Here is a 26,996-nt window from a genome sequence, read left to right on the forward strand (position 1 = left end):
AGATTCAGAGCAGGATCCCCCATGTATAAGAAACACCTTCCAAAGAATTTGCTCTCCTTCCCTCCCTCTTGCTAACTCCCAAGGCCTGAAGCTACACACACTCATGCAAACACACAAAATCCCACTCCTTTCCCACACCTCCCATTTTTTTCCACATCACAGATTCACAGATCACTTATAAGACATGTGGGCTCTGATAAGAGAGGGTATCAAAACTCTGTTTGAGAACCCTAAAGTGGGGAGATGCCATTACCCCTAGGTGACTACGAAACAGGCACCTAACTCTTCTCCCTTCTGTTACCTATTTTTCACTTCCTGGACTCTACCTTGTCCATCAGCCAAGAGCAAACATGTTACTAACTCCCACCTGTAGCACATGAAAATGGGCTCTGGCCAGCATCCCTCACTGAGGTGTGGGGGGTTTTGGAGGAGTGGTCCCTGAGGATCAGCAAAGGGTTAATGCAGAGAGAAAGACAGGAGAGTTTGGCTTGAGCTCTGATTGGGGAGGCAGAGAGAGGGCATAAGCGTGTGCAAGTTTAGAACTAATTACCAGTTTTAGTATTTGTCTCACATAATTTTAAGAGGGACAGTCTAACATACCCCTCATTACAGACCCATTCTTGCTAAATGGGCTCATCCTTAAAAGAGGCCCTACCAAGTTGGGAAGCAATTAAATATAAAAAGTATTAAAGGAGCTGAATGGGGAATAAGAATAGCTGGTGCAAGAAGAGCTGGTGGCTCCTGGGATGAAGGCCATGGAGCCATCTGTAAAGTGCTACTCTGGCATCCCCCAGGGAATATTCCTTCTCCAGAGGAGGAGCAGGGGAAGGAACAGAACATGGAAATGGGTATGGTATGGTATTGCTTTGATAGCTGTTCAGGGTAATGGTCAAATGGAGCCAGGGGTTAGCAGCACCAAAGACAACCAGGCAGTTCCAGAAGATTCAGCGAGACCATGAAATATAGAGGCACTCACCCTGCCATCTGGCTGACCCCATGGCCCTAGATAATGTAGAAGAGGCCTACCCCTACATCATGTTCACATTTCTTAAATTTCATAAGCAATGATTTGGAGCACTGGAGGTCAGGCCTCAAGAAATGAGGATGGACTGGGGCAGAGGGAACAGGCCTGCTCTGCAGAACCAAAGAATAAGCTTGCTTAGAAAAAGACAAATCAAGTCATGGCTTAGCAAAAGAAGAGGATGACAATGTAATACTTCCAGCTACTGCCTGACTTGAACCTCTGGGGAGGTGATGAAGGAGGAAGGAAACGAAGGGCTCTTCTATCACTGAGGGCCCCCAAGCACCCATACCTAGAAGCAAACAGCAGCACCCCCTCAAAGGGGAATCAATGCCCCTGACTACTTTGTTCCCCAGAAGTACCATCCTGATGGAGAGAGGCCTCCCTAAGGAAGTCCACTCCCACTTCAATGACTGAGCTCAGAAATGGGTGTCCAGCTGGTAGCAAGGAAGTGAGTATCCTCCTTCAGCAGACCTCTGAGCATTAGCCAGGCCACCAGGCATACAAATATAATTCAGGGGATAGGACCAGGTTCTTCCCTTGCCCCTTCACCTTTAGTGGGAGGAGGAGAAAAAGAACCTGAACCACAAGTGACCCTCAAAAGGAGTCTGCCTCAGTGGCTCCTGGAACTGGCAGGGTCCATCTGATTCAGCTCTGACTGATCCAGGAGTTCAAAGTCATCCCCCTCAGCATCAGTGTCCAGGTCTGAGCTGGGGGCCTGGAGGAAGCCTCTGGTTGCTCTCCGAGGAGGTGGGCCAGAAGGGCCTGGGTGGGAGGCCCCTGACAGGGCCAGCTGGATCATGCCCTGGGAGACCAGGTTGGCAAGGTTGCTGGTAAGGTTGGATCCTGCAGGCAGGGCATCAAGCAGGAGCTCCGGCAGTGCAGCCTCATTCCGGCTGGCAGGGGGCACCTGGGGTTCCTCGGCCCCTGGTGGGGAACGGTACATCAAGCTGGGCATTCCAATGCTGGTATCGTCCTCATCATCCAGGCCAGCAGGATCCATGTTAATGGAAGGGAAGTCTGGAAGGTCTCTGGCAAAGGATTCCTCTGGATCACTGTGACCATCTAGGTCTGAAAGAATAGAAGGTGTCTTGAGACATGGCAACTGCCTGGCTCCAGCCCCACAAAATTAGTTCTATGTGACCAGATTTTTCCTCCCTGAATATCAAGGGGAGTGGGGGGTGGGGAGCAAAACCTGTGACACTGGTCAGTTTTTCCCTTCCACTTACAGACTTCTGTGACCTCTACTGGACAGAGAACTTCCCCTCTCTTCTTCCACTATACCCCCCATGAACCTACAACCTGAGGTAACTAAGGAACTAAGGATTCCAAGGAGAGCGGCTGTGCTATCCTGGCTGTAGCTATACCCATAAGGCTGCTCTGCCACCTGATCCACTACTCAGAAACCAGGACAGGAGAGGGCAGTATGCCCTACGTCCGGGAAAGCTGAAAGGCAACAGCCAAAGCCGTTATCAGTTCAGATCCAAGGTTCACCTCACCTTCAGAGCCTTCTGTTAGAGGTGTTTGGCCCCGCGAAAGGTTGAATGTGCCATTGTCTGTACAGGAAACCTCAGCATCCGAGTGCTCAGAGTCTGTGATGGCCAATTCCCTGGCAACAGTAGAATCATCCAGCTTAGGAAAGAAAAGATTGACAAGCCTGAAGAGATGATGCCAGTAAGAACGGATGCAGTTCCCCAGTAACAGCTTTAATAATTAGCTGGTCCTAACAGCTACCCTCAGCCAGAAGTAGATGGGGACTTCCGTCAAAATCTTGACCATTTTTAGGCTGCTCCCCTAAGGAAAACACCCCGATTCATCAATCTTGAGCACATGTGAAAAGCAGTCTTTGGAGTCAACCAGCTACTTACTCTTAAGCAAACTTATCCAGAGAATTCTCTTCACAGGTGGCCTGGAGGATACACACACTGCCCAACCAAAGGTGAGTGGGGCTCTTTAAAAGATGATCACACCACTTTCCAGCAGTTCTGCCACGATGGTAGGAGTTAAAGGGAGACATGGAAGAGGGTGTGCTGGTCACCAGGCTCAAACTGAGATCTATTTACAAGGTCCCAATATAACATTAGGGTTCCTCCTCACAGGAGTGCCCCTTATGCTCCTGTCTGGGCTCTCACAGGACGAAGGGGGGGCATCTTTGAGTCATGAGCTTACTGCCTAAATGTGAGGTGCCAGGTGGTTAAAAGGGAGCTAAAGAAAACCAGCCAGTGGTGCAGCTCCCACACCCAAAATACCTGAGGACAGAAGGCAGCAAGCTCCTCCTCGCTGTCACTGTGGTTGTCCACGGCATGCTCTGGGTGTAGAGCTCTGCGGCGCACTATGTGGGAAGAGCAGAAGGCCTTGACACCTTCGCTTGAGGGGACCCCTCCACCCCCCCGCTTTGGACTTTGAAGGCATAAAATGAGAATATAAGAGAACCAACCACTCTGAATATGGTTCTAAGACTGAGGGTGGATTGCAGAGCCTAAGGAGAAAGGTAAGTTGATAAACAGAAGAGAAAGATCTCTCTTCCAAGAGCTCTCCCCACCCAAACCTCTCACCACAACCCTTTAAAAAATTTTTTATTTATTTTCATAGAGAGGGGAAAGAAGGGAAAAAGAGAGGGAGAGAAACATTAATCAGATGCCTCTCACACGTGCCCTAACTGGGAACTTGTCCCACAACCCAGGCATGTGCCCTGACTGGGAATCAAACTGGTGACCCTTTGGTTTGCAGGCCAGAGCTCAATCCACTGAGCCACAGCAACCAGGGCCAACCCTTTTTGTCCTAGACAAATGATCAACTACCAGGCTTGTCAACAGTTCTCCAGATCAGTGAAGGGCAGACTGGATGTCAAAGGGGAAAGTAGCCACTGTCATAGAGGGCAAAGGGAGATGCCCTACCTTCGATAAGTCAGGCTTTTGAGCGCTGATGCTTATTCAACTGGCTGCCCCAGGGGGAGCAGGGCCTTGATGACCACATGCAGGGCTCTTTGAAGGACAGGGCTTAAGGAAACACCCAACCTGATCAGACCACAGGAGGACCTCAGGCTAGCACAGTCCTGGCTTCTGAGACAGCAGTTCTAAATCAGCTTTGGAAGGCAGCTCTCAGAAGTGAGAAAGAGGCCTGGCTTGGGAGTTTAAAAGACCCACTCTGCCATTTAATAACTGAGCTTCAATTTTCTCAACTAGAAAAGGAAGATAATACCACCCTCTTCTCAAGGTTGTTGTAAAGGTTAAATAAAATGATGTGTGGAGAGCAGCCGGCACAGTGCTTCGGCATACGGAAAATACTTCATAAAAATCTGCAAACACTAGGGATACCTTCACTGTCTTTTATTCAACATGGGAGAGCTTTTCTCAGATTTGTTTAAAATGAGAGTGCCTTGCCCTGACTGATGTGGCTCAGTGAATTGAGCACCAGCCTGCAAACCAAAGGGTTGCTGGTTCGATTCCCAGTCAGGGCACATGCCTGGGTTGTGAGCCAGGTCCCCAGCTGGGGGCATGTGAGAGGCAACCAATGGATGTTTCTTCTACACATCAATGTTTCGCTCCCTTTCTTTCTCCCTCCCTTCCCACTTCTCTAAAAATAAATAAATACGTTCTTTTAAATAATAATAATAATAATAATAATAAAATGGGAGTGTCTTGAATTCCAAATGGGAAAAATTGGTAAGCCTGCACAGATTCCCTGGAATAGAATATAACTTTTACTTACCACCCTCTACACACCACCCACACTCCCATTTGTCCCACTTTTGAGGACCTACCCATTATGTCAGACCTATGGGCTTTCCTTTTCTTCCCCAAATTGCCTGAGAGAAAGGAAGCTTCCTTTTTAAACTTACGTTGTCTCTCTCTCTGCTTGGATATCATGTAGCCACGGACACTGAAGTCCAGCCGCTGCAGAGCTGGCTTTAGCCGTACGTAGGCTCGATCCCACAGTCGGTGATACACAGCAAGGGGCCACATCATGACGGTGATAACTGAGAGGAGTGGAAAAATAATGGCAAAATGGAGAAGGGGCTGCACAAAACAGTCCTACCTGTTCCTCTGCTATTGTGTTCTGAGGGGCTTAGACACTTAGTGTGGAACAGTTACGCTTAATTCTGCCGGTTATCTTCTCGAGTCTCCCCTACTACATGAGGGAGCTTTTGTTGGAGGGCAGATGCTTATGCAGCCATCTGCAGGGCTGATATATTGAGGGCAGAACAAGGCAGTGTAGTCACTTGCATATGTGGGTCACTGAGCCACAAACAAGACCAAATGGTAACAATGCCTCAAATTACACAACAAATCAGGCAAGCTTCTGCTGTATAGTGGCCACAGCCATAACTATTCAGTTTCTCCAGTCTCAAGCAAGCAGAGTTCATGCCAACAGAAGTAACTAAATTTATAAAACTGTGCTCCAGGAGGGAAAAAAGTACTCTAGGGTTAACAGAACCTAGTAGAAGATCCCCTAAGAGTTATGTTTTGCTGTTATACAATATACACTGACTCTAAAAATTCCCTCCTTAAATAGGAACAGACGGTCCTTTATAGTTGGTAATGCAATACAATTTCTAAAGCGGACTTGGTAAGCTTACTTGCTATACAGGTAAGAAGATATTTTCATAACACTAAATAGGTCATAAAAAACAAAGGTAATTTCCTAGGGAACCAAAATAAAAAAGTCCTCTCCCTAGACCCAGAGTTAGCTGTGGCTGGAAAAGCTATGAGAAGAGTAAGTTCACAGGGGGAAGTATATGCCATACTTACGCATTAAATAGGAGAGCAGGAGCCCAGGGATGTAGCGGCCCAAGACAGCCAAAAAGGTCAGTATCCCACAGCTCAGCAAGCAGAACTGGGGGAGTCAGGAAACAGTATTAAGTTTCTGCTACATGGCAGAGGACTGGGGTGAGGAAGAGAAGTAAGGTAGAGATGTGACTGAAATAATTCTTTATGACCTGTGAGTAAAGTATGGATACATCGAATGAGAGATGTACCTAACCACTTTGCATTCACTGATGATTCTCTTTGGGAATCTATTCAAACTCTTTTTATGTGGCTAGCCCTGTAGGGCTGCACCTTCCATGCTGCAAAATTGGTTTGAATAGGACTTAGCCAAATATTCTCTCCGAAAGTAAGTGTTGGTGGTGGGTTTTTTAGGTCAAAGTAAAAACAAAAATTAAAATTAAAAACCCAACAACCTACTGCATGTTTAATATGACACAGAAGCACACAAGCAAGCTTGCTTTCTCATCTTGGGGCAGAAAGAGAGTCTACGTGGCAAGCACCCAAAGAAGGAGTCATCAAGCTCTTGCTTTAATCCTCATGGCTGGCTGGCCAGAAGTCCTTTCCTATTACTTCCCTTTGTCTCTACAAAAGCCATGGTCTTTTATTTCTTGAATGTAAAGGGTTATTTCAGTTTAGCATGAACTGAACTGAGTAGCCAAAAATGAAAGTGAAAAAGGGAAGAGTCTTACCTTGCCTGGGTTTTGCTTTTTGAAAAGCAAAAGATTCCTTATGAAAATGGTCCCACTAACCCAGGCTTCAGCTACATGGTGACAGAGCTCGGGCACGCTGAGTAGCCGAGGGTGCACAAAGCCCCAGCTATGGAGAGAAGGGGGAGCTGTGAAAGGAGGGTGATGAGGGTTCCCCTCACCTTTCGGTGTAGGCAGCCAATGTTTCCGGGTTGAAATAGGGACTGGGGAGTGGCTGTCCTAGGTCCTCTGGAGGTGAAGCATGACTTTCTTCTTTGCTCACCAGGTTGAAACTTGAATTTAGGGACCACGAGGGCAAACCTGTTCTGACAACTCCACCCTACAAGCAGACAGCCCAGTCCTCCTGTGTAAACCTGCCACGAGCTCCAAGGCCCTTTGTGCTTAGAAACATCGTCCCTGCACCCAACCATTGCAATTCACTGTGATCGCAATCCAGGGATAAAAGTGAAGCACAGTCTGACACCACTGCTGCTGAGGGGGAGGCAATAGTGGATCTGCCCCTCAGAGAGAAAATAAAGCCAAACCAAAAATAAACCATAGCAGAAAAATTACTTGGATCACACATATGGTATGAATGAACCGAGAAATGAAAGCAGGAGCTGTAAAACACAAGAGGAATCTTTGGCTTGCTGATGCCAGGAACCAATGTGTTTTCTGACCAGGCAATCTGAAAGAACCAGAGGTCATAGAAAACACTAAATGACCTGGTATAAAAGCCAGGAGACAAATGAAGTAAGTTGCCTCTAGGTTTTCACACTAGGGCTGGATAACGTAGCTAATTCCTTGGCATGTCAGGCTACAAGGCATTGTAAAGCTTTTCAGAAACTTCTCTTTTCAATATCAAGAGGATACTAGCCATCTCAACATGTTGCTGCCTGAATTTTAGGATTTTTTTAAATGATTACTTGGAACAGACTAGGTTCTCAGCTTACACTTAGTCCAGAACATAGAGTTAACAACACGTAACCAGAATATTACAACAAGAGAATCAATCAGAGCAACACAAATGGATTTAATTAGTATTCCATACCTCTCATTGTCTAATGCGTCGGGTCTTGGCACTACAATATTAAAACAAACACCAGCATTAGTTGGTGGGGAAAACTAAACATGAAAATGTTAGGCTGTTGGTCTGACTGCTCAAGTTTTAAAAGGTTTGGGAAAAACAAAATAAAAAGGAGACACTATGTTATACTGCCAGAGTTAGGGAGCTGCAGACAAGGGAATGATACCTGATACTTGCTCATTTTCCCAGCAGAGCGGGGGTGAGGAAGTAGGGCGGATCCAAATGGAGCAGCAATAGGGCCCCTTCTAATTACTGAAGCTGAGAGCCAAAGTATATACAAAAAATAGCCCATCCCACCCCTCAAGTGTAGCTGGTTTGCTCAAACACATCAATGTGCACCAGGTTACCAAGGCATGTTATAACTACCCCAAACCCCAGAAATCTGCCTATTCTTTAAAAAAAAGGACCCATTAACTGCAATGAGTGATGTAAAGTCTTTTGACATGATTCCCTGAAGTCTGAAAACTAGGATGGGAATGTACTTGAAAGCTGTACATTCAGGTCTGAATATCCGTCCAGCACTTCAAAATTAACATGTCCAACATCCATATCAATTTTTCTCACTCCCCAGCCAAACCAACTCCCCTGCCTGACAATGCCCATACCTGCTAACTTTAATGCCGTTCTCCAACTCCTAGCTTTAAAATCCCAAAGACAGCTTTTATCCCTTCCTCTTCTAACCCCCATTTATCAGTCTGGATGTGCTTTCCTCCCTCACAGCTCTCCAAGCTGGCCGCCACTGGTTTCTACAGACACCTCTCTGACTGCTTCTCACAAATACTGCCACTGTCTCCTATCTGGTCTCCCTCCTTCCCCTTTTCTCCTTCCATGTAGTCCTGTAAAATGCTGTCATAAACTAATCTTTACTATCATCTCAGCATATAGGTCTAATTTAAAAAATCTGCAATGACCACTCACTTCCCATAGGATAAAGTCTAAACTTCTAAGCCTAACTTTAAAGCCTTATAAAAATCTAATCCCAACACACTTTCAGTTTTATTTCCTAGAACTCCTTTTAAAGACCCTGTCACTCCTGTGAAACTGATTGATTCTCTGGCGTCAGGAGATGCTTTGCAGCTCCTGGTTCCTCAGACTAATCAAGCTATCGGTCTCTCTGGAAACACAGATTTCTCTCTACTTGTCCACATCTTTTGCTAGGCTTGAGCTAGGGCAAAAATACATGACAAATATACTAATCACAAATTGAATCATGACATCTCTGGCACTGTTCTATAACTGTCATTTAACTTTTCTTACGTTATGTACAATCTTTGAGAAAGGAACCATATCTTAGAATATTTTATATAAGTCATAATGCTTTGCAAATATACAATTTAAAAGAAATTCCTGAGAGGCAAATTGATACTGCCTTAGTAAAGACATGGTATCCAATGTAGTGAATTATTTTTAAAAACTCTAGGACTACTTATTCCTTAGGCCACTTATGAGGGCAATAATATCTCAGGTGGCCAATAGAGATCTCCTGAGCTAACAATGGTTAGGGCAGAACCCAGTTCTAAGGCACTGCATGCAGATGAAGCACTACACTTCCAGTATCTCCTAAAGCAAATAATTCAAACATCGGAAGATATTCCCAATTCCCCATACCCCTCCCCCAAAATCCCCCCAAAACTAAAGGTAAAAATGATAGGAAAGACCATTTCCAGTTCAAAGTGTTCTAAATGCTACCAAACTCACCTTTTATTTCAGGCCAGATTTTGTTCTTCCATTGATCTATGCACACTATGATCATCGAACTGAATGCAAGTAAAAATACAAGACGAAGGGATGTCAGTGCGAAGAACCTATAGAGAAGGAAAATCAGAAGGAACATCAAATTCCAATTAAGCTAATTTCAGAAAAGACCATATGTGCACTATAGGCTCTGTAGTAAATGTACTTAAGTCCTTGTGATATATCTTGGGAAAAATCACTTAAACTTTCTGAATTTCCTCTATTTTACCTATGGGGAAGAGATAATAATTTTCTTCCGAAAATTGAAGAAGAGGAAACACTTCTTGATTCATTTTAGGAGGCCAGCATGACTCTAATACCAAAGCCAGACAAGGACATTACAAGAAAACTACAGACCAATACCCTTCTGAATACAGATGCAAAATATTCAATAAGCCCTGGCTGGTGTGGCTCAGTGGATTGAGTGCAGCCTGCAAACCAAAGGGTCGCCAGTTCAATTCCCAGCTGGGGGCACATGAGAGGCAACCACACATTGTTTCTCTCCCTCTCTTTCTCCCTCCCTTCCCCTCTGTAAAAATAAATAAAATCTTTAAAAAAAAACTTATTTAAAAAAAATACTCAATAAAACACTAATAACCTGAATTCAGCAGTATATTAAAAGGATTATACACCATGATCAATTCCTAGAACTTATTCTAGAAATGCAAGGGTGGTTCAACATATAAAAATCAATAAATGTAATGTATCACATTAAGAGAATGAAGGAAAAGCTAGTTCTTATTTGAACAAATCAATCATAGGCATTTACAAACAAATCTGGAAAATCTGAACACTGCACAACTGAAGACATTAAGGAATTATTGTTAACATTTTTAGGTGTGATGTTATGGAAGTTATTTTTTAGAGTCCCTATCTTTTAGAGATACATACTAAGATAGTTATGAGTGAAATAATATGTCTGGGATTTGTGTCAGAATAATACATTTGGCAAGGGAATGGGTGTTAAAGAAGATGATATAAGATTCACCGTGAGTTGATAATTGCTGAGGTTGGGTGATAGTACATGAGATTATTAGTACTATTCTATCTGTATATATTAAAATTTTTTCACAATAAAATATTTAAAATAAAAACTAGTTTTTATGAGTTTTTCTATTACACTGCCCTAAAGCCTCTAAGACATTACCTGAAAGAGTATCAGTAGTCCAGGGCTGTGTAGAAGTATAGAAAGTGAAAGTAAGCATTCAGAAAATTTGTAGAGCAATTTGACCAAATAATTTTGAATCTAAGAATACATTTGGGCTTACATTATCTATGGCTTATATATTTTTTATATATATTTTTTTTATTGATTTGAGAAAGAGAAAGAGACATCAATTTGCTGTTCCACTTTTTCACGCATTCATTGGTTGATTCTTGTATGTGTGCTGACCAGGGATCCAACCTGCAACCTTTCAGTATCCAGACCATGCTTGAACCAACTGAACTACCCAGGTTGGGCTATTTATGCCTTTTGAAACCTAATTTGTCTAGTAAGTCATTTATTTTGTATTTTACAAAAGTATGAATTTGTAACACATTGGGGAAAACAACATGAGTCCTCACCACAGAAGATGGTTTGAGAAACACCTTTCTAAGATCAAGAAGGAAGCTGAATGCATCACCAGATGGGTGGTTCAGCAGGGCTGGCTTTTAAAATTAGATTGATTTGAGTTTGATTCTCTGAATAGCCACTCTTAGTTATTATTTTCGGCAGCCGTCCGTCTCGAGAGACGATGGTGTAGCTTCTTAAGAGTCTATCTGCACCGCCGAGAATGGCTGTGCAGTCCGACTCGGGAGTGACACGGTATCTGTCTCCTCCCGTGTTGAATCGACATCTTGCAATGACGCTGGAGTGTCCTCTCTAGTGAAGCTGAAGCTACAGAGCCTGGGCAGGGTGATATGGAGGGTCTGCTGTTGCCCATGCAGCAGACCCCCCCCTCTCTTCGCAGCTGAAGGGCCCAAGGGAAAGACGGAGTCAATACAGCTTGGCTTCAGGTGCGCCGCAGGAGTTGCCGGTGTTGACTACAACGTCAAACCGCCTTAGGGACTCCGGCTCCGGATTTTCTGTCGGGGTTTACTCCCTTAGCCTTTCCCCTGAAGAGGTATGCCGCAAGGCAGCGGAGGTTTTTTGGAGTCAGAGTTTTCCTTCTCTGATATGCCCTGACTGGAAGATCGAACCAGCGACACTTAGCTCGCAGGCCGACGCTCAATCCACTGAGCCAAACCAGCCAGGGGCACTCTTAGTTATATGACCATGAATAAATTAGCTTAACTTCTTTAAGCCTCAGTTTCCTAATCTATATGTGATTTAACAATAAATCTTGCAGCATTGTTTGTAGGTACAGAAACATACTTAATCATCTAGAAAAATATCATACTTGATCCTACTAAAAATATAAGAAAATACTAGTTCTGCTCCATTTTACAATGTAGAAGTATTAGCTATTATCACAGTAACTGATCACATGAGGGTAACGATAACCAAGGGCTGGTTATAAATGAATAAATGACCTGAACTCAACATGACCTAATGACTTGACATAATAAAAGAACATTAACAAGAATACAGTCCTTATATTTATTTAAAAAGCTGTATCTAAAAAAAAAGGTTTTTTAAATAAAAACAAAAAAAGCTTTATGTGCCCTGACCATTGTGATTCAGTTAATTGGGTATTGTCCCGCAAAGTGAAAGGTCGCAGGTTCAATTCCCCGTTGGGGCACATACCTGGGCTGCAGGTTCTGTACCTGGTCTGGACGCATATGAGAGGCAAACAATCACTACAGTAGTCCCTCGCTATATTGCGGTTCGCTTATTGCGGCCTCACTGTATCGCAGGATTTTTAAAAATATTATATTTAATTATTTATTGCAGATTTTTTGCTATATCTCAGGATTTTGTGGTACTGTATACGTATGTTAAAAGTTACATAGGTTTAAGTGTAGAATATGTTTAAGAACATAAGTAGTGTTTATAAAAGTGTGGAAAAGGTTAATAAAGGAGTGGGAAAGGTTAATAAGGGACTGGGAACAGTTTATAAGTGTGTGGGAAGGGTTTATAAAGCCTTAATATATATATAAATACTAAAATAAATGTAAGGTTCCTACTTCGCGGATTTTCACCTATCGCGGGAGGGGTCTAGAACGTAATACCTGCGGTAAGTGAGGGATCACTGTATTTTCTCTCCCTCTCTTTCTCCTTCCCTTCCCCTTTTTCTAAAATTAAAATCTTAAAAAAAATAAAAAGTTTAAAAAAAAAGTCTTATCTATGTGCATATATACACATACAAACATTGGTATTGGCAGAGGAACTTTAATTTTTGTATTTAGAAATTTTTGTACTTTGCACTCAATAAACATAAATCCATGTTACATAATTTTTTAAACTATACAAAGAATGAGAGATGGAATGAAACAAGAACTTAGAAAACCAGTCACCAGTGACAACCCTATTCCAATTTCCCACCCCACCGCTTTAAGGATATTGTAATTATACATGAAATTAACGAAAGCCAGAAGCTTAACAGAAATAAGCCTCTAGCGCTGCCCCAGGCCATTAATCTTCTCTCTAAAGCCAGATCCTCACCCCAACAAACAAGCAAATTTAACAAGGCCAAGGATAATGGCTCTAGAGCTTCCCATCCCCCAACGCTGCTGCTTCTATGTCCCAGTAGCAGGATGTGGTGAGACTGCTGTTTTCTCCAGAGTACTTGAAAGAGGTCTCTGGGGAGGCCATCCAGACTGTCTACAATATCCACTTCGCACATTATGATTACTAACACAAAAATAGCGTACAGTAGGATATTACACTCTCCTAAGAAAGGTGGTTTTCCAAAGATAATAGCAATAAAAATATTATTTCTCTAAGACCTGGCCTATTTAAGTAGCCTGTTCTAGCCCCCCACCTATGCTTCAACTTAATTCCACTAACATTTGAGTTTCTATTACATGCCAATGCCTAGTTAGCCATCCAGTTACGGAAAAGAGTAAGGCATGGACCTTACACTCAAGTGTATTTATGTGTCTGTGTGTGTTTACAATATAATCTGATATGGTAATAACAACAAAGAGGACACCTAACCTAGAATTTAAAAGACAAATGGTAAGAAAACACTGGCCAAAGGATGTAGGGAAGAAGATGATATTCAGAGAGGGAAAACAGCCAGCTAGCATGACATATTTAAGACAAGCAATTTGACAGAACTGAAACACAAAGAGCAGAGGGAGAGAAAGAGTATAGAGAGAGGCAGGCAGGAGTCAGATCATGAAAGGCCTTTTATAACTAAGGATATTGGATTTTGAAGGTGAATTAGTAAAGAGGTATATTTTCTGGGCCATGAAGGCTACCATCTTCTTGAACAAGATTAATTCTGGTCTAAAGTACATTTTAGGACCAGATATATCCTTTTATTGAACAAGTCAATGCAGAAACTTCAGAGGAACAGTTTCTTTTTTTTTTGTGGTATAAAATAGAATTTCTTGGGAAAATAGTTTCCTCCATATAGATAAAAAAAAACTTAATTAGTAGAAAGATCAGCCCTTGCTGGTGTGGCTCAATGAACTGAGCGCTGGCCTGCAAACCGAAAGGTTGCCGGATCGATTCCCAGTCAGGGCACATGCCTGGGTTGAGGGCCAGGTCCCCCATTGGATGCATCCAATCGATGTTTCTCTCACACATAGTTGTTTCTTTCCCTCTCTTTCTTCCCACATTCCCCTCTCTCCAAAAATAAATAAATAAAAGCTTTAAAAAAAAAAGGAAGAGAAAGAAAGATCACCTCAAATCACTAGAGTTGACCCCTCCAAGGTAACTAGACAATATCAATGTTCCCTCAGGGGTCTATCAAAGAATACAGATAAGCGTGTGCTCCTTTTCTACCAGCCCTCGGTAAGATATTCCTAAACAAAAAGGGAGTATCAATCTCGAATAGGTGTGTTTTGAATATACTGAAGGCCGCATTATGTTTGACATTTTATGGAGGTAACCTGAAAACCTACCTGTAAAAAACTCTGAAACTATTTCCAAGGACAGACATTTGAAGATAAAGTACTTTTGAGACTGGTATAAGGGGTGGAAAAAAATTAGAAAAGATTCCTCTGGATTACGTTAATCCTGCAAGGTCTATCCACACAGGCCAAAAAATTTACATGCAGCTTTAACAATGTACAAGTTTGATAAGAAAACATGCAAAACATTTTCAACAACTATAATCAGCATGAGAATTTCCCAACTTAGCAAAAACAACAGCAAATGTAGTCAACTCTAGATAATCACATGTGAATTATTCAAACGGGGCATTCATTTTTCCTTATATTTATGTTCTTACTTCTAAAGGCAAGCATGTATACTAAAGAAAGTTTAGAAAACATAACCAAGAAAATAACAATGAAATTAATACACTATCTTGCAAAAACAGTTTTTGCAACTTGAATCTGATCAAACCTCTATCTAGATCCAACTACCAATTTACAGGAAATACAGAGCACCCAGGAATATGTTAAGTCATAGGTGAGGATGCAATCAGCAAAATCCAGTTGTAGGACACCTTACAGGACAAACTGGTTTCTTCAACAAATACAATGCAAAGGGGAAAGAAGATTGAAAGGAAACCAACAAAGTAAAAGAAATGTAAAAAACAGAACAATCAGTCTCAATATAGGGTACTTAGTTTGGTTCCTAACCCAAGCAAACTACTTTAAAAAAAAAAACAGACATTTATGAGAACACTGAAAATTTAAACAGACTGAAATCATTAATTTTTTTTTTACTTGTGACAGTGGTAGTAGTATTTTTTTACAGTCTATTTTTCACAGACACATACTGAAACACAGATTAAATGATATGACATTTAGAATTTGACTCAAATTCAAGGAGGATACATAAAAAAAATGGGGTGTAGAGGACAGAAAATTGGCCATGAAATAAAAATGTATAAAACTGGGTGTATGGTGGTACATAATATTATTGTCTGTGTGTATGTTTTAAAGTTTCCATTAAAAAGATTTTTAAAATGACCCATTATCTATCTATCTATCTATCTATCTATCTATATATATATATATATATATACCCCAAAATGTGAACAGAGGTTATTCTCTTCCTTTAAAAAAAAAATGTATATAGTCCTAGCTGGTGTGGTTCAGTGGATTGAGTGCCGGCCTGTGAACCAAAGGGTCACCAGTTCAGTTCCCAGTCAGAGCATATGCCTGGGTTGCGGGCCAGGTCCCTGGTTGGGGGTGTCCGAGAGGCAGCCACACATTGATGTCTCTCTCACTCTTTTTCTCCCTCTCTTCTCCTCTCTCTAAAGATAAATAAATACTTTTTAAAAATATGCACATATAAAGACAAATGAAAAAGCAAATACAAGTTCCATGGAAGTATATGGTATATCTGGTTTAAAAACCTTCATTTAACAATACACAGGTATGTTTTCCTGTATCATTAGGAAAGCATCAAAAACTTTTAAAATGACTGCATCATACATATATACAATTTGTCTTTTAAACCTTTCCCTAATTAAAATGTTTCAAATTTTTGATGTAATAAAGTAAAGCTGAACTATATGTCACTGAGCATAAATATCTGTCCTTACTTATGATTAATTACTTTAAGTAGAATTACTAGGCCAAAAGGCATTAACATTTTTTTAATATTGTTGAGATACAATTTGTATACCATAACATTTTGTCTACGGTCATACCACCCTGAATGCGCCTGATCTCATCTTAGCTCTGTATACCATAACATTTTACTTTTAAATTGCCTAATTCAATGGTTTTTAGGATGTGCAGTTATACAACTATCATAATTATCTGAGAACATTTTCATCACCCCAAAAAAGAAACACTTACCCATTAGCAATCGCTCCCCATTTTTCCCAGCACCTGAAAAGGTACTAATTTTTTAAGTACTTTAATACATGTTACCAAATCACTTTCCAGAGAGGCTGTCAAATTTATGTTCCTATCAACAGTATGCCAATTTTTCCATATTTCCCCCAGAATTAAATACTTTTTTTTAAAAAACCTAATAAGCAGAAATTAGTAACTCATTGCCATTTAATTATAATTTTTATTCCTGAGAACAAAATTTTATATGTCCATTGATTTACTATTATTATTTGCCCTTTTGTAAACTGTCTATCCCCTTTATTAGGAGCTAAAATACTATTAATTACCCATCTAAATAAACTAGTCCTTGGAAAACAATCTGGTATCCAGAAAAATCATGAGAAATTCCAAAACTAAATTTTTTTAAGGTTAAATATACCATAGGATCCTCATTTTAGTACAGGTAAGTTGGAGCATGCTATACTCATAAAGCTTATGCTATAATCAAACAAAATAAAGATCACATGTCTACTTTCAATCAAAGAAGACACTATTTCTGGGTTCCCTTGTAATTGCAAAGTAAGCTTGTCTCTGTGGCACTTCAAAACAAAGCACTGCCTCCTACAGGGACAGAAAGCCCATTCTTGTGCAGCACTTGTGGCTGTCTGGTTAATGAGCCAGTCACTGTGAATTAGAATGAAAAAAATTAACCCAACCTATGTCATGTAGAGAGAGTTACTGCTTGCACAAAACCAGAAATGAAATTAACTAGCTGGTCTGACCTACTTTATGTTAATGGACAGAAAGCACCCAGCCTTATAATTAGGACAAAAACTGATGGCAAAAGAGGGGCCAAAAAAAAAAAAAAAAAAAAAAAAAAGGGCCAGGGCATCTTCAGGAGTCACAAGAACCCTTCAAAGACTATCATCAGAAACATTTGCTCAACGGATTTCATCTGAAATTTGATGTGTAAACTTTTTTCACAAAACAAATGTCTCTACTTAAATGGGCCCTCCCTTCCCTTTTCTGTTCCTCACTATTGTTTTTTACTTAAATTCTAACCTTTTAAATCAGCATTGCTATATACCTTTAATCACTTCTTAAGTCATTTTTTTTAATTTGGGGAGACTTTTTTGGGGGTGGTGAACACTTTGGTTTCTTACATTTGTGAAAACAATAGATTCCATAATATTCCCTAGAATATGGTATGGTTAACTCAGACTAGTGACTATAAAAGCGGATCCCCACAGGAAATCAGCGTGTGGATTACTCTAAATCAGTATCTGCAATTAAAACACCACCTACAACCACAGAATGTTAAAAATTGGAAAGGAGCCCAGAGCAGTCATCTAGCCCTCCTTGAACCATGTGCTCGTCACACATTTTTAAAAAGATTTTATTTATTTATTTTCAGAGAGAAGGGAAGGGAGAGAGAGAAAGCGAGAAAGAGCAGTTGGCTGCCTCTCACATGCCCCCAACCAGGGACCTGGCCTACAACCCAGGCATGTGCCCTGACTGGGTATCAAACTGGCGACCCTTTGTCCTCCCCAAACTAAAATGTCACTCCAACATGTTCTTTTCTGATCCTGCCAGGATACACTCTTCCTGACTCATACTCATATTCTTCCCCCAAATCACTCTTTAATAGGTGGTGTTGACGGCAAGGAAAACACAAGCAACTGGAAAAAAAATAAAGAAGAAAATAATAATAAAATAAAAGCTATTAAAAACGAAGATATGACATTACTGTTATTATCCTAGTGATAGTAATATATCAGTGGCCAGAAGCAAAATGGGCTGGAAGAGCTCTGATGTAATCATCATTTCTCTGAAAAGTGAAAAAACTTTTTAAGTGAAAGCCTTGAAATATGTAGTGGCAAGGCTTCTACATCGCTCTCTCTTTTATGTTGTTGTCCTTTTATTAAGATGTAAGAGGGCACGTTTACAGGTACAGAATAATACCTTCACGGAACATAGAAAGTTTAAGTCACCTTTCTGAATTCTGGTTTTTTGTACTCCTACCCAATATCTAATACCTCAATATGTATAAAACACTTCAGTTTGTGATATATCATTCAAAATAATTAATAAAATGATTTCTCTCTGACCTAAGCCAAAGATCTTCCTTCGCTTCCTCAACACTTACAAGGTCTTCAAGCCCCGACTGGTGTGGCTCAGTGGATTGAGCGCCAGCCTGTGAACTTAAGGGTCCCTGTTGGATTCCCAGTCAGGGCACATGCCTGGGTTGCGGGCCAGGTCCCTAGTTGCGGGCATGAGAGCCAACCACAGGCTGATGTTTTTCTTCCTCTCTTTCTCCCTCCCTCCCACTCTCTCAAAAAATAAATAAAATCTTTTTAAAAATAAATAAATAAATAATAAAATGTCTTCGACATTCCAAAGTGAAATATCAATACCCAAATTCAATATGATGCTACTGGAATGTGAAGTCTGACTTTCATTTTGAACCTCAAACTACCTTGCAGGAAACACATTTAAAACAAACAATTCTATGACTGCCAATGCCACACTACATTAACCTCTGGGGCTTAACACTATCAGTCATTCTGTACCTTTCACAGGTATGAGTACTCTCATTAAATGGTACATCCATTTGCTTCCAGAGTCAAGAGTTGCACCCTCATTTTGCTGTATCTCTCCCCCACCTACTTAGTGTGATGGGAATGTAACAAGAGTAGCTGTTCTGGACACACAGCAGGCAAGCTACCAGGAAATGCCAGAGATAAAGACCAATCACAACAATGCTTTAAGAGACCAGGAGTAGGAAAAGGGGATCTGAGATTCTAAACATATCATATTAATACAACTAAGTAAACACTGTTGGGCTAAGACTGTAATACAAAGATATGTCTCAGTCAAAGCAGCCTCCACCTGCATTCTACTCCAAAAATCCCTCTCAGGCGGGGGGCATATAGAAAGCCCCCTCCTCAAAAACAACTTCCATGTTAATGATCCATGTGCATTAACAAACCCTCGGTTTATCAGGATTCATTGAAATCCTGATAACTTTTTTATGTATCAGCCAGTCACACTTTGATACGAAATGGTTTATTGAGGACCAATGTTTTTTTCTATCAGTACAACCTCAATGTGGGAAATGAAGTTTTGACTAGATGGTCTGGGGCTTGGGGTTGGGATGGAGACACAGAAGGAAAGAGAAGGTCACTTTGGTAAACACTCCTGAATGAGGTTACACAGAACAAGAAGTAGGTACCAGGGGATCAAGGAAGAAGCACTATCCCCCAAAAAATAAAGAACAGTGTAAAAAAAAAGTTGTTTATCATCATGTCTGCTAAAGACTCTGGAAGCAACAAATGGCAGAAACCCTTGTGACAACTTTAACCTGACTCTCCTACAACCTGTGAGAGGATTAATAAGTAGCTGAACATTGTGTCTTCCTGTCAACGAACTCGAAAATGGTCCGCTCCAGCTGACAAAATCTTCTTTCAGAGAAAAGATAATGTTTCAGTTTTAAAACCAAGAATTTTAAAAGGAATGCTATCTTGAGTCAAAAATATTTTTGGAAACACATACCTTGTTCTGTCTCAGGCTCATCCAGAAGTCTTATTTCATTCAGCTGTATAAGCCCCGCCCCTACACCTCAGTTCCCTGGGAATTTGATCAATAATACTTCCCTAGATAGCGTGACAGGTGCTATGAAGACCTAAGTCCACTTTAGGTAATAACAACTAAGAGAAGCAGCAGTTACACTGTAACAGAGCATGACTCAGATTCTTAAAGTGTATTTTAGTCCCACTTTTCCAGCTCAGGAAAACTTACACACACTGTAGACATTCTCAATGTCCTTGCCTCTAAACCATGGTTAAAGATGCCTCATTTCTTGGAACAGGGAGGAACTGCAGTCCTCAGGGGCTTTCAAACGGGTGAAACCCCAAAATCACTATTTCATAACTGTCCTTTGAAAGCTTATAACTTTCAAGGTGTAGTTTTGGAGGCTCTCATTGACCATCAGACCTCAGAAACTTCCTTGAGTGGGCGAGAGGATATATCTACACAAGCTAATTCTAATTTGTATCGCTCAAGCAGGTTTCCTATCACACCTTTTCAAGACCTCACGCACCTACCCCAATAATAACTACCAAAACCTCTGGAGTCTTCAAACCACATTTGAGCAGACAAGAGAAAGGAGGTGATGGCCTTAAAGGACACAGCTTTCCCTGGTTAAAATGAGGCGCTGTCGCTCACCGCGGGCGGCTCAGGATGTTACCAACAGCTCCTGCCAGATGTGCAGGACGAGGCTGCGGGAGGAGGTAAAGCGGGGAAAACACCGGGAGGGCCTGCGGAGACCTGCGGTGCGGAAGCTTGCAGGCGGGAGTGGAAGGAGAGGCACAATTAAGCAGGGCCGGGAAGGAACCAGCGCAGCAAAGAAAACAGGGGAGGCGAGAGATGGAACCCTAGAGAAACCTGACGAATTCGCGCCTCGGAGGGTTTCCGAGGGTCCAGTTTCTCACCAGAAAGCCGCGTTCAGCCCCAGGCACCACAGGGCACTTCTGGCTGGCCGCTCCCACACAAGGGCTGCCTGTACTCGGCTCAGCAGAGGCTCGTAAGGCCCCAGCACCTCCACCAGGGCCCGCTGCGCCGCCTCAACCTGCTGGTCCCGCTCCAAGGAGCCTGACAAAGCGCCGCGGCCCCTGAGAGTCGGCCCCGAAGCTGGGCCTGGGGCCGCGGCCACCCCCTCTGCCTCCGCCATCTCCCCCCGACAGCCACCACATCCGGGGCCGCGGCCCGACAATCACAATAACACCAACTGCGCAGACGCGCGACTCGGCGCGGGTAGTGGCTTTCCCCGCCACTGCGCCTGCGCTAGCTCGAGTCCGCCTGAAGGGGCGAACGCTGCGTCAAATTACGCCCCTTCTCCCGGGCACTGAGCTCCATCCAGAGTCACGCACGCGCAGTTCGCACGACTGAAGCCAAATGAACGAGGAAGTGCCATCGCCAGAATTCACTTATCATTGGAGCGGAGAAAGTTCGTGGGCGGAGCAGGTTGTTTGGCGCCTGCGTCGTGGGGTGAGCGGGCTGGGGAGCTACGGCTTTGCTAGAGGGAGCGGCCGCAACGCCGGTTCCTGAGGAGCGATGCCGAGGGAAATCATCACCCTACAGTTGGGCCAGTGCGGCAATCAGAGTGAGCGAACCTCCGGCCCCTGCATTCGCCAGGTTCCTTAGATTCAATAGGATCTTGCTGTAGGATCCTAGACTCCCATCCGCCCTTCCCAGAATTGTAAAGGCGGGACATGCCTGACCCGGGGTCCAGTTGCCCACCCACGAGGGCCCTTTCCCTGCCCGGTCGCTGGCATACAGCCCTTTCCTCTGTCTTGGGAGACTCCTGAATCTTTGCTTCCTATCTCTGGACTCAGGCGCTCAGTCCCCCAGCTCTTAGTTGGAACCTGCCCAGACCCAGATATCCTCTTTCTCCCCCGCTCAGTTGGGTTCGAGTTCTGGAAACAATTGTGCGCCGAGCACGGTATCAGCCCCGAGGGCATCGTGGAGGAATTCGCCACCGAGGGCACTGACCGCAAGGACGTCTTTTTCTACCAGGTGCTCCCAGCGACTTAGCCAGAGCCGGCAGTTGCCCAGGGGGAACTGAAGGGAAGAGCAAAGGCTTGGTACTGGGAAGCCCTTTGGGATGGAGGAGGGAAGGCTGGGCAGGCCTTTGCTGATTGGGTTTCTTCCTGGACGCCCGCTAACAGGCAGACGATGAGCACTACATCCCCAGGGCTGTGCTGCTGGACCTGGAGCCCCGGGTGATCCACTCCATCCTCAACTCTCCCTATGCGAAGCTCTACAACCCAGAGAACATCTACCTGTCAGAGCATGGAGGAGGAGCTGGCAACAACTGGGCCAGTGGATTCTCCCAGGTCATTTGCTGTTCCCTGGCAGGACCCACAACACCCTTCCTGTGTTGGGACAGGCCCTATGACTGCCCCCAGAGAGATGAAATCAGATAGCAGATGTATGAGTGGGAGAGAGAGAGACTCTAAGGGGAGTTTTTTTTCTAAGTCGACTATGTAAGATTAGGAGACGACACTAGCTAGTGCTGTGTACCAGGCCATATAAAATGATTTACATATATTAACTTATTTGAATCCCGGAACAACCCAGACACTTATCTGCCTTTCCAGAATCCCAAAAAAGAAACTCTGAAAGCAAAATACTTAATAACTCATTTAGCAGCAAAACCAACTCTCTGTGAAGACAAGCTATTTTATAGTTTCTGTCTAACTTATTGTCATTACTCATGCCTTTCTTTGCAGAAATATGAAGTGTATTTGATTAGCGCACCCCAGACCCCCACTGGCATTTTAATGAACATAAATTATATGTACCATATTACCTTTCTAGAATCTGAAATATTTGAATCCCAAAACATAAGCCCGAAAGATTTTAGATAAGGGTATATGGGCCTGTATTATTACCTTTATTATACATATGAAAAAACTGAGCTATAGAAAGATTAGGTAACCAGGGTCACTTGGCTAAATAGAACTAGAGATAATACATGAACCTAGGCAGTCTGGATATAGAGTGCCTGCTCCTAACCACTGTTATACTGTCTCTCAATGCAAATAAAAAGCAGGGCCACTGTGCTCCAAAAAAGGGACTTTTAGGTGCTATAAGGAGAATTAAGGGTGACATTCTTTTTTTTAAACTGACTTTAGAGAGGGAGAGAAACATTGATTTGTTGTTATGCTTACTTATGCATTCATCAGTTGATTCTTGCATGTGCCCTGACCGGGGATCAAACCCACAACCTTGGCATATCGTGACGATACTCTAATCAACTGAGCTACCTAGCCAGGGCAAGGGTGGCTATTCTGAATGATATCAGAGTTCTTATCTCATGGTTCTGCCATTCTGACCCTCCCCATGTCTGTATAGGGAGAGAAAATCCACGAGGACATTTTTGACATCATAGACCGGGAGGCAGATGGCAGTGACAGCCTAGAGGTAAGTGTCTCAGGAATGCTGGTGGGAACCAACATAGGGAAGGCTCAGTAACACCCTTTAGAAGCCACCTGTTAGGTACAAGACCCATCCATGTACCCTTGCCACTGGACAGAAGCCACCAGACCTTCCAGGAAATAAGGTAGTTTCCTAAGCAATATGTGTGAGACGCAGGAAGTGGAGGAGAGGGCTCAGGAAGATAGGAGTCTGAGAAATTGTGGGATGGGTCATTTCAAATCCTGCCAGAAGATACCTAGACACTGACTGCCCCTTTCCCCTGTAGGGCTTTGTGCTGTGTCACTCCATTGCTGGGGGGACAGGCTCTGGCCTGGGCTCCTACCTCTTAGAACGACTGAATGACAGGTATGTCTGTGTTTTCAGAGGCTGGGAGGACTTGGTTTCCTAAGTAACTGGGAGTCCCTCCAAATATACCTTCCTATTCACTGGAGCAGGAAAGGGGCCTTCTAGTTTCTCCTATAATGAGGAAAGTCAAGATATGATGACTGAGAACCTGATTCACTCCTGAGGCTTAGAACCGGAGCCTAGATTCTAGGCCCTAGATGAAGAGATGAAGGTTCAGGGAGTTTGGATGCTTTGAAGTTGGAATCCTAGATCCTAAGATGTCTCTCAGCCCTTTGAAAAAGCTATGGACTTCCAAAAGTCAAGTCTCTTCTCTATTGATCACATGACCCCACACTATTTTCTTCATCCATATTTTGGTGCTCACAGACAGTTGTTGGGAGCCCCATGTCCTGACGCTCTTCTCGCAACCCCCACCAGGTACCCCAAGAAGTTGGTGCAGACATACTCAGTGTTTCCCAACCAGGATGAGATGAGCGATGTGGTGGTCCAGCCCTACAACTCACTGCTCACGCTCAAGAGGCTGACCCAGAACGCAGACTGTGTGGTGAGTCCTGGATTCTACTTTTCTCTACTCCCAGCCCTCTTTCTATTTCATCATTTTTATGCATTTAAAAATTCCATTTTGAGGCCTCCTCCTGGGCCCCAGTCCTGTGCAAGTCCTTTTGGATGGGTCTTTCTGGCTATGAGGCTCAAGGGAAATTAAACTTCAGAGCCCAGGTGCACGCAGGCTCCAGTCCTTTCAAATCCCCCAAATCTGCCACCCTTTTCTGTCCCCCCAGGTGGTGCTGGACAACACAGCCCTGAACCGGATCGCCACAGACCGCCTGCACATCCAGAACCCATCCTTCTCCCAGATCAACCAGCTGGTGAGTCATCACTCCTAGACTCCTTTGGACTGGAACCCATTCTTGCTGGAGTGCCATCTGAGGAAGGGAAGTCCCCTAGGCAAGAACCATGACATGGCATCTCTGTCCTCAGGTGTCCACCATCATGTCAGCCAGCACCACCACCCTGCGCTACCCTGGCTACATGAACAACGACCTCATCGGCCTCATCGCCTCGCTCATTCCCACACCACGGCTCCATTTCCTCATGACTGGTTACACCCCCCTCACCACGGACCAGTCGGTAAGAAGAGCCCCCAGTGTCCCAGGCCCCACTGCCCCTGAGCCCAGAAGGCCCGATCTAGCCTTCCTCTTCAACCTGCTTGCCCAGGAGGCTCTGTGCGCAGGGACTGGCACACACTATACAACTTCCTTGCTGACTGTCTCTCCTCTCTCCCCTGCCTTTGGCTCCCTGCAGGGCCTGGGCTGTATGGGATCTACTCATGCTCCCGCCCCGGGGCATGAGTTTGCTGAGCTGAGGATGGCTAAGATTGCTGATCCCACAGCAGAGGCTCAGTAAAGACACTACCCAAAGAGACCATACAGCCCCAAGTCTGGTGGGGGACATGTGTTGCCTGCTCTTTTCTATCCATGCATCTCTGGACTGTACCCTGAGTGCTGACCTGGTCCCTGTGGCCCACTCTCCCCTCAGGTAGCCAGCGTGAGGAAGACCACGGTCCTGGATGTCATGAGGCGGCTGCTGCAACCCAAGAACGTGATGGTGTCCACTGGCCGGGATCGCCAGACCAACCACTGCTACATTGCCATCCTCAACATCATCCAGGGGGAGGTGGACCCCACTCAGGTAGGTGAGGCCCCTTCGTTCCACCCTTGGAACCTGCAGGGGTAGAGGAGAGGCGACCACCACCACCCCTGTGCCCACCCCAGGTCCACAAGAGCCTGCAGAGGATCCGGGAACGGAAGTTGGCCAACTTCATCCCCTGGGGCCCAGCCAGCATCCAGGTAGCCCTGTCGAGGAAGTCTCCCTACCTGCCCTCTGCCCACCGGGTCAGTGGGCTCATGATGGCCAACCACACCAGCATCTCCTCGGTGAGTTTCATGTGTTGCACCTATTTTCCCATAATAATTTTCTTGGTTGTGCCTCGCCGCCCTGCTGCTCCACTTGTGTCTTTTTTACTGTGAAGAGAGCCCAGCCCTGGTTCTCTGGCTCTCTGGGCCATATTTTTCTTCAAAGTTCATTGTGACCCCTTCTTTCTGCACACCACAAGCTCTTTGAGCGGACCTGTCGCCAGTACGACAAGCTGCGGAAGCGGGAGGCCTTCCTGGAGCAATTCCGCAAGGAGGACATCTTCAAGGAGAACTTTGATGAGCTGGACACGTCCAGGGAGATTGTGCAGCAGCTCATCGACGAGTACCATGCAGCCACACGGCCAGACTACATCTCCTGGGGCACCCAGGAGCAGTGAGTCCCCCAGGACAGAGACCCTCATCTGCCTTACTGGTTGGCCCAGTTCCTGCCTGACTGACCACCCCCTCAGAGCACAGATCAGGGACCTCGCACATTTCTTTCTCATAAACACACATACTCTCTGTTCGACTGGGGACACATTTATTTCTCCTTTTATGAGACTATGTCTAATAAAGCACTGGATATAAATAAAATCATTGGTCTCTTCGAAGGCTCAGAGAACTGGAGAAGGGAAATGCCTGTTCTCTGTCCACCACTGACAGGGTCTTCCCCCACTTCCGGCACCTTCAGCTCTGAGCCAACAGCCTCCCCTAGTTTTTCCTCCTCCGCCTAGTTGTAGGGAACATGGGTGGGATTGACCTACCTGAGAAAGTCGTTTCCAGGGTAAAAAGGCCCACAGATACTACTTTGCTCTGTGACACTCCGGGTCCCAGTTCCTTCCCACCCCTCCCTGTATCAGGTGACCATCCCACCAGTTCTACATTCCCACATCAGAGTGTCCTGTTGATCATCACAGCAGCAGACCTGCGGCCACCACCCCCACCACCAGGCCCTGGGCAAGCAATAGAGTCTGTCCCAATGCCTTTAATCTTCTAGCAAGTGGGGCAGTGCCTGAGAGCCAGGCCTGGAGAGCCACTGGTCAGGCAGCTGGAGTCTAGGACAGTTAACTCAGGAGACCAAACTTGAAGCCTAGACTCTACGCAGGGCCAAAAATGGGCCTTTAGCTAAGGTGCCATGGTTCTGTTCTCAGGTGGTCTCATTATTTAAAGGGCCAGTGCCTTCCACTTCTGGTGGAAGGGTGCAGGGAAATAGTAAATACATAGTGATCTAAATCTTCAAGATCAAAAGAGCAAAGCAGATTGTTCCTAGACTGTGGTGGATTGTCAGGGCCCCTCTTAGGCCCTTATACACCCCAAAGGTAAGGACTGTAGTAGCAGTAACGTGTGGGCACTGTGCAAAATAATAAACATTTTAAATAAACATTTGTGTTTAATCCTCATGACAACCCTCTGAAGTGGTAGCTATTATTATTAATCCCATTTTATAAATTAGGAAACTGAGGCCAAGAGTTTACCCAGTCACCCAGCTAATAAATGGCAGAGTTGGAATCAGTCCCTGGTTTACCTGGCTGGCATCAATGTTCCTAACTATTGTACATCACCCTGCCTTTTGTGATATTTTACAGGGCTGGTGTAGAATCCCCATTTCTGAGG

General features: G+C 44.1%; 2 protein-coding genes across 2 annotated transcripts; one reads left to right on the plus strand and one right to left on the minus strand.

Annotated features, from left to right (window-relative positions):
- Positions 1–229: 229 nt before the first annotated feature.
- Positions 230–20,932, minus strand: RETREG3 (reticulophagy regulator family member 3). The gene is made up of 9 exons (XM_090257293.1): positions 20,616–20,932; positions 9,262–9,368; positions 7,528–7,558; positions 6,480–6,606; positions 5,773–5,857; positions 4,863–5,000; positions 3,271–3,353; positions 2,521–2,653; positions 230–2,092 (listed from the first exon to the last, which is right to left on the minus strand). Exons 1-9 carry the CDS (start codon positions 20,852–20,854, stop codon positions 1,635–1,637), a joined length of 1,401 nt encoding a protein of 466 aa, XP_090113419.1. The 5' UTR covers positions 20,855–20,932; the 3' UTR covers positions 230–1,634.
- Positions 20,933–21,156: 224 nt separating this feature from the next.
- Positions 21,157–26,788, plus strand: TUBG1 (tubulin gamma 1). Its single transcript, XM_090257295.1, has 11 exons — positions 21,157–21,286; positions 21,587–21,699; positions 21,852–22,019; positions 23,041–23,109; positions 23,390–23,469; positions 23,887–24,013; positions 24,249–24,335; positions 24,448–24,597; positions 25,006–25,158; positions 25,242–25,403; positions 25,583–26,788. Exons 1-11 carry the CDS (start codon positions 21,238–21,240, stop codon positions 25,778–25,780), a joined length of 1,356 nt encoding a protein of 451 aa, XP_090113421.1. The 5' UTR covers positions 21,157–21,237; the 3' UTR covers positions 25,781–26,788.
- Positions 26,789–26,996: the final 208 nt, after the last annotated feature.

Source organism: Furipterus horrens, unplaced genomic scaffold (assembly GCF_987537825.1).
Source record: "Furipterus horrens unplaced genomic scaffold, mFurHor1.1.pri manual_scaffold_11, whole genome shotgun sequence".
In the NCBI taxonomy this organism is placed as follows: domain Eukaryota; kingdom Metazoa; phylum Chordata; class Mammalia; order Chiroptera; family Furipteridae; genus Furipterus; species Furipterus horrens.

Coding starts and splice junctions, on each gene's coding strand:
- TUBG1 (XM_090257295.1), top strand. CDS start 21,238: ATGCCGAGGGAAATCATCACCCTACAGTTGGGCCAGTGCGGCAATCAG. Junction 21,700..21,851: donor AGGACGTCTTTTTCTACCAG/GTGCTCCCAGCG, acceptor GCCCGCTAACAG/GCAGACGATGAGCACTACAT. Junction 23,470..23,886: donor TTAGAACGACTGAATGACAG/GTATGTCTGTGT, acceptor AACCCCCACCAG/GTACCCCAAGAAGTTGGTGC.
- RETREG3 (XM_090257293.1), bottom strand. CDS start 20,854: ATGGCGGAGGCAGAGGGGGTGGCCGCGGCCCCAGGCCCAGCTTCGGGG. Junction 7,559..9,261: donor AATCTGGCCTGAAATAAAAG/GTGAGTTTGGTA, acceptor TTAATATTGTAG/TGCCAAGACCCGACGCATTA. Junction 5,858..6,479: donor AAAAGCAAAACCCAGGCAAG/GTAAGACTCTTC, acceptor TGACTCCCCCAG/TTCTGCTTGCTGAGCTGTGG.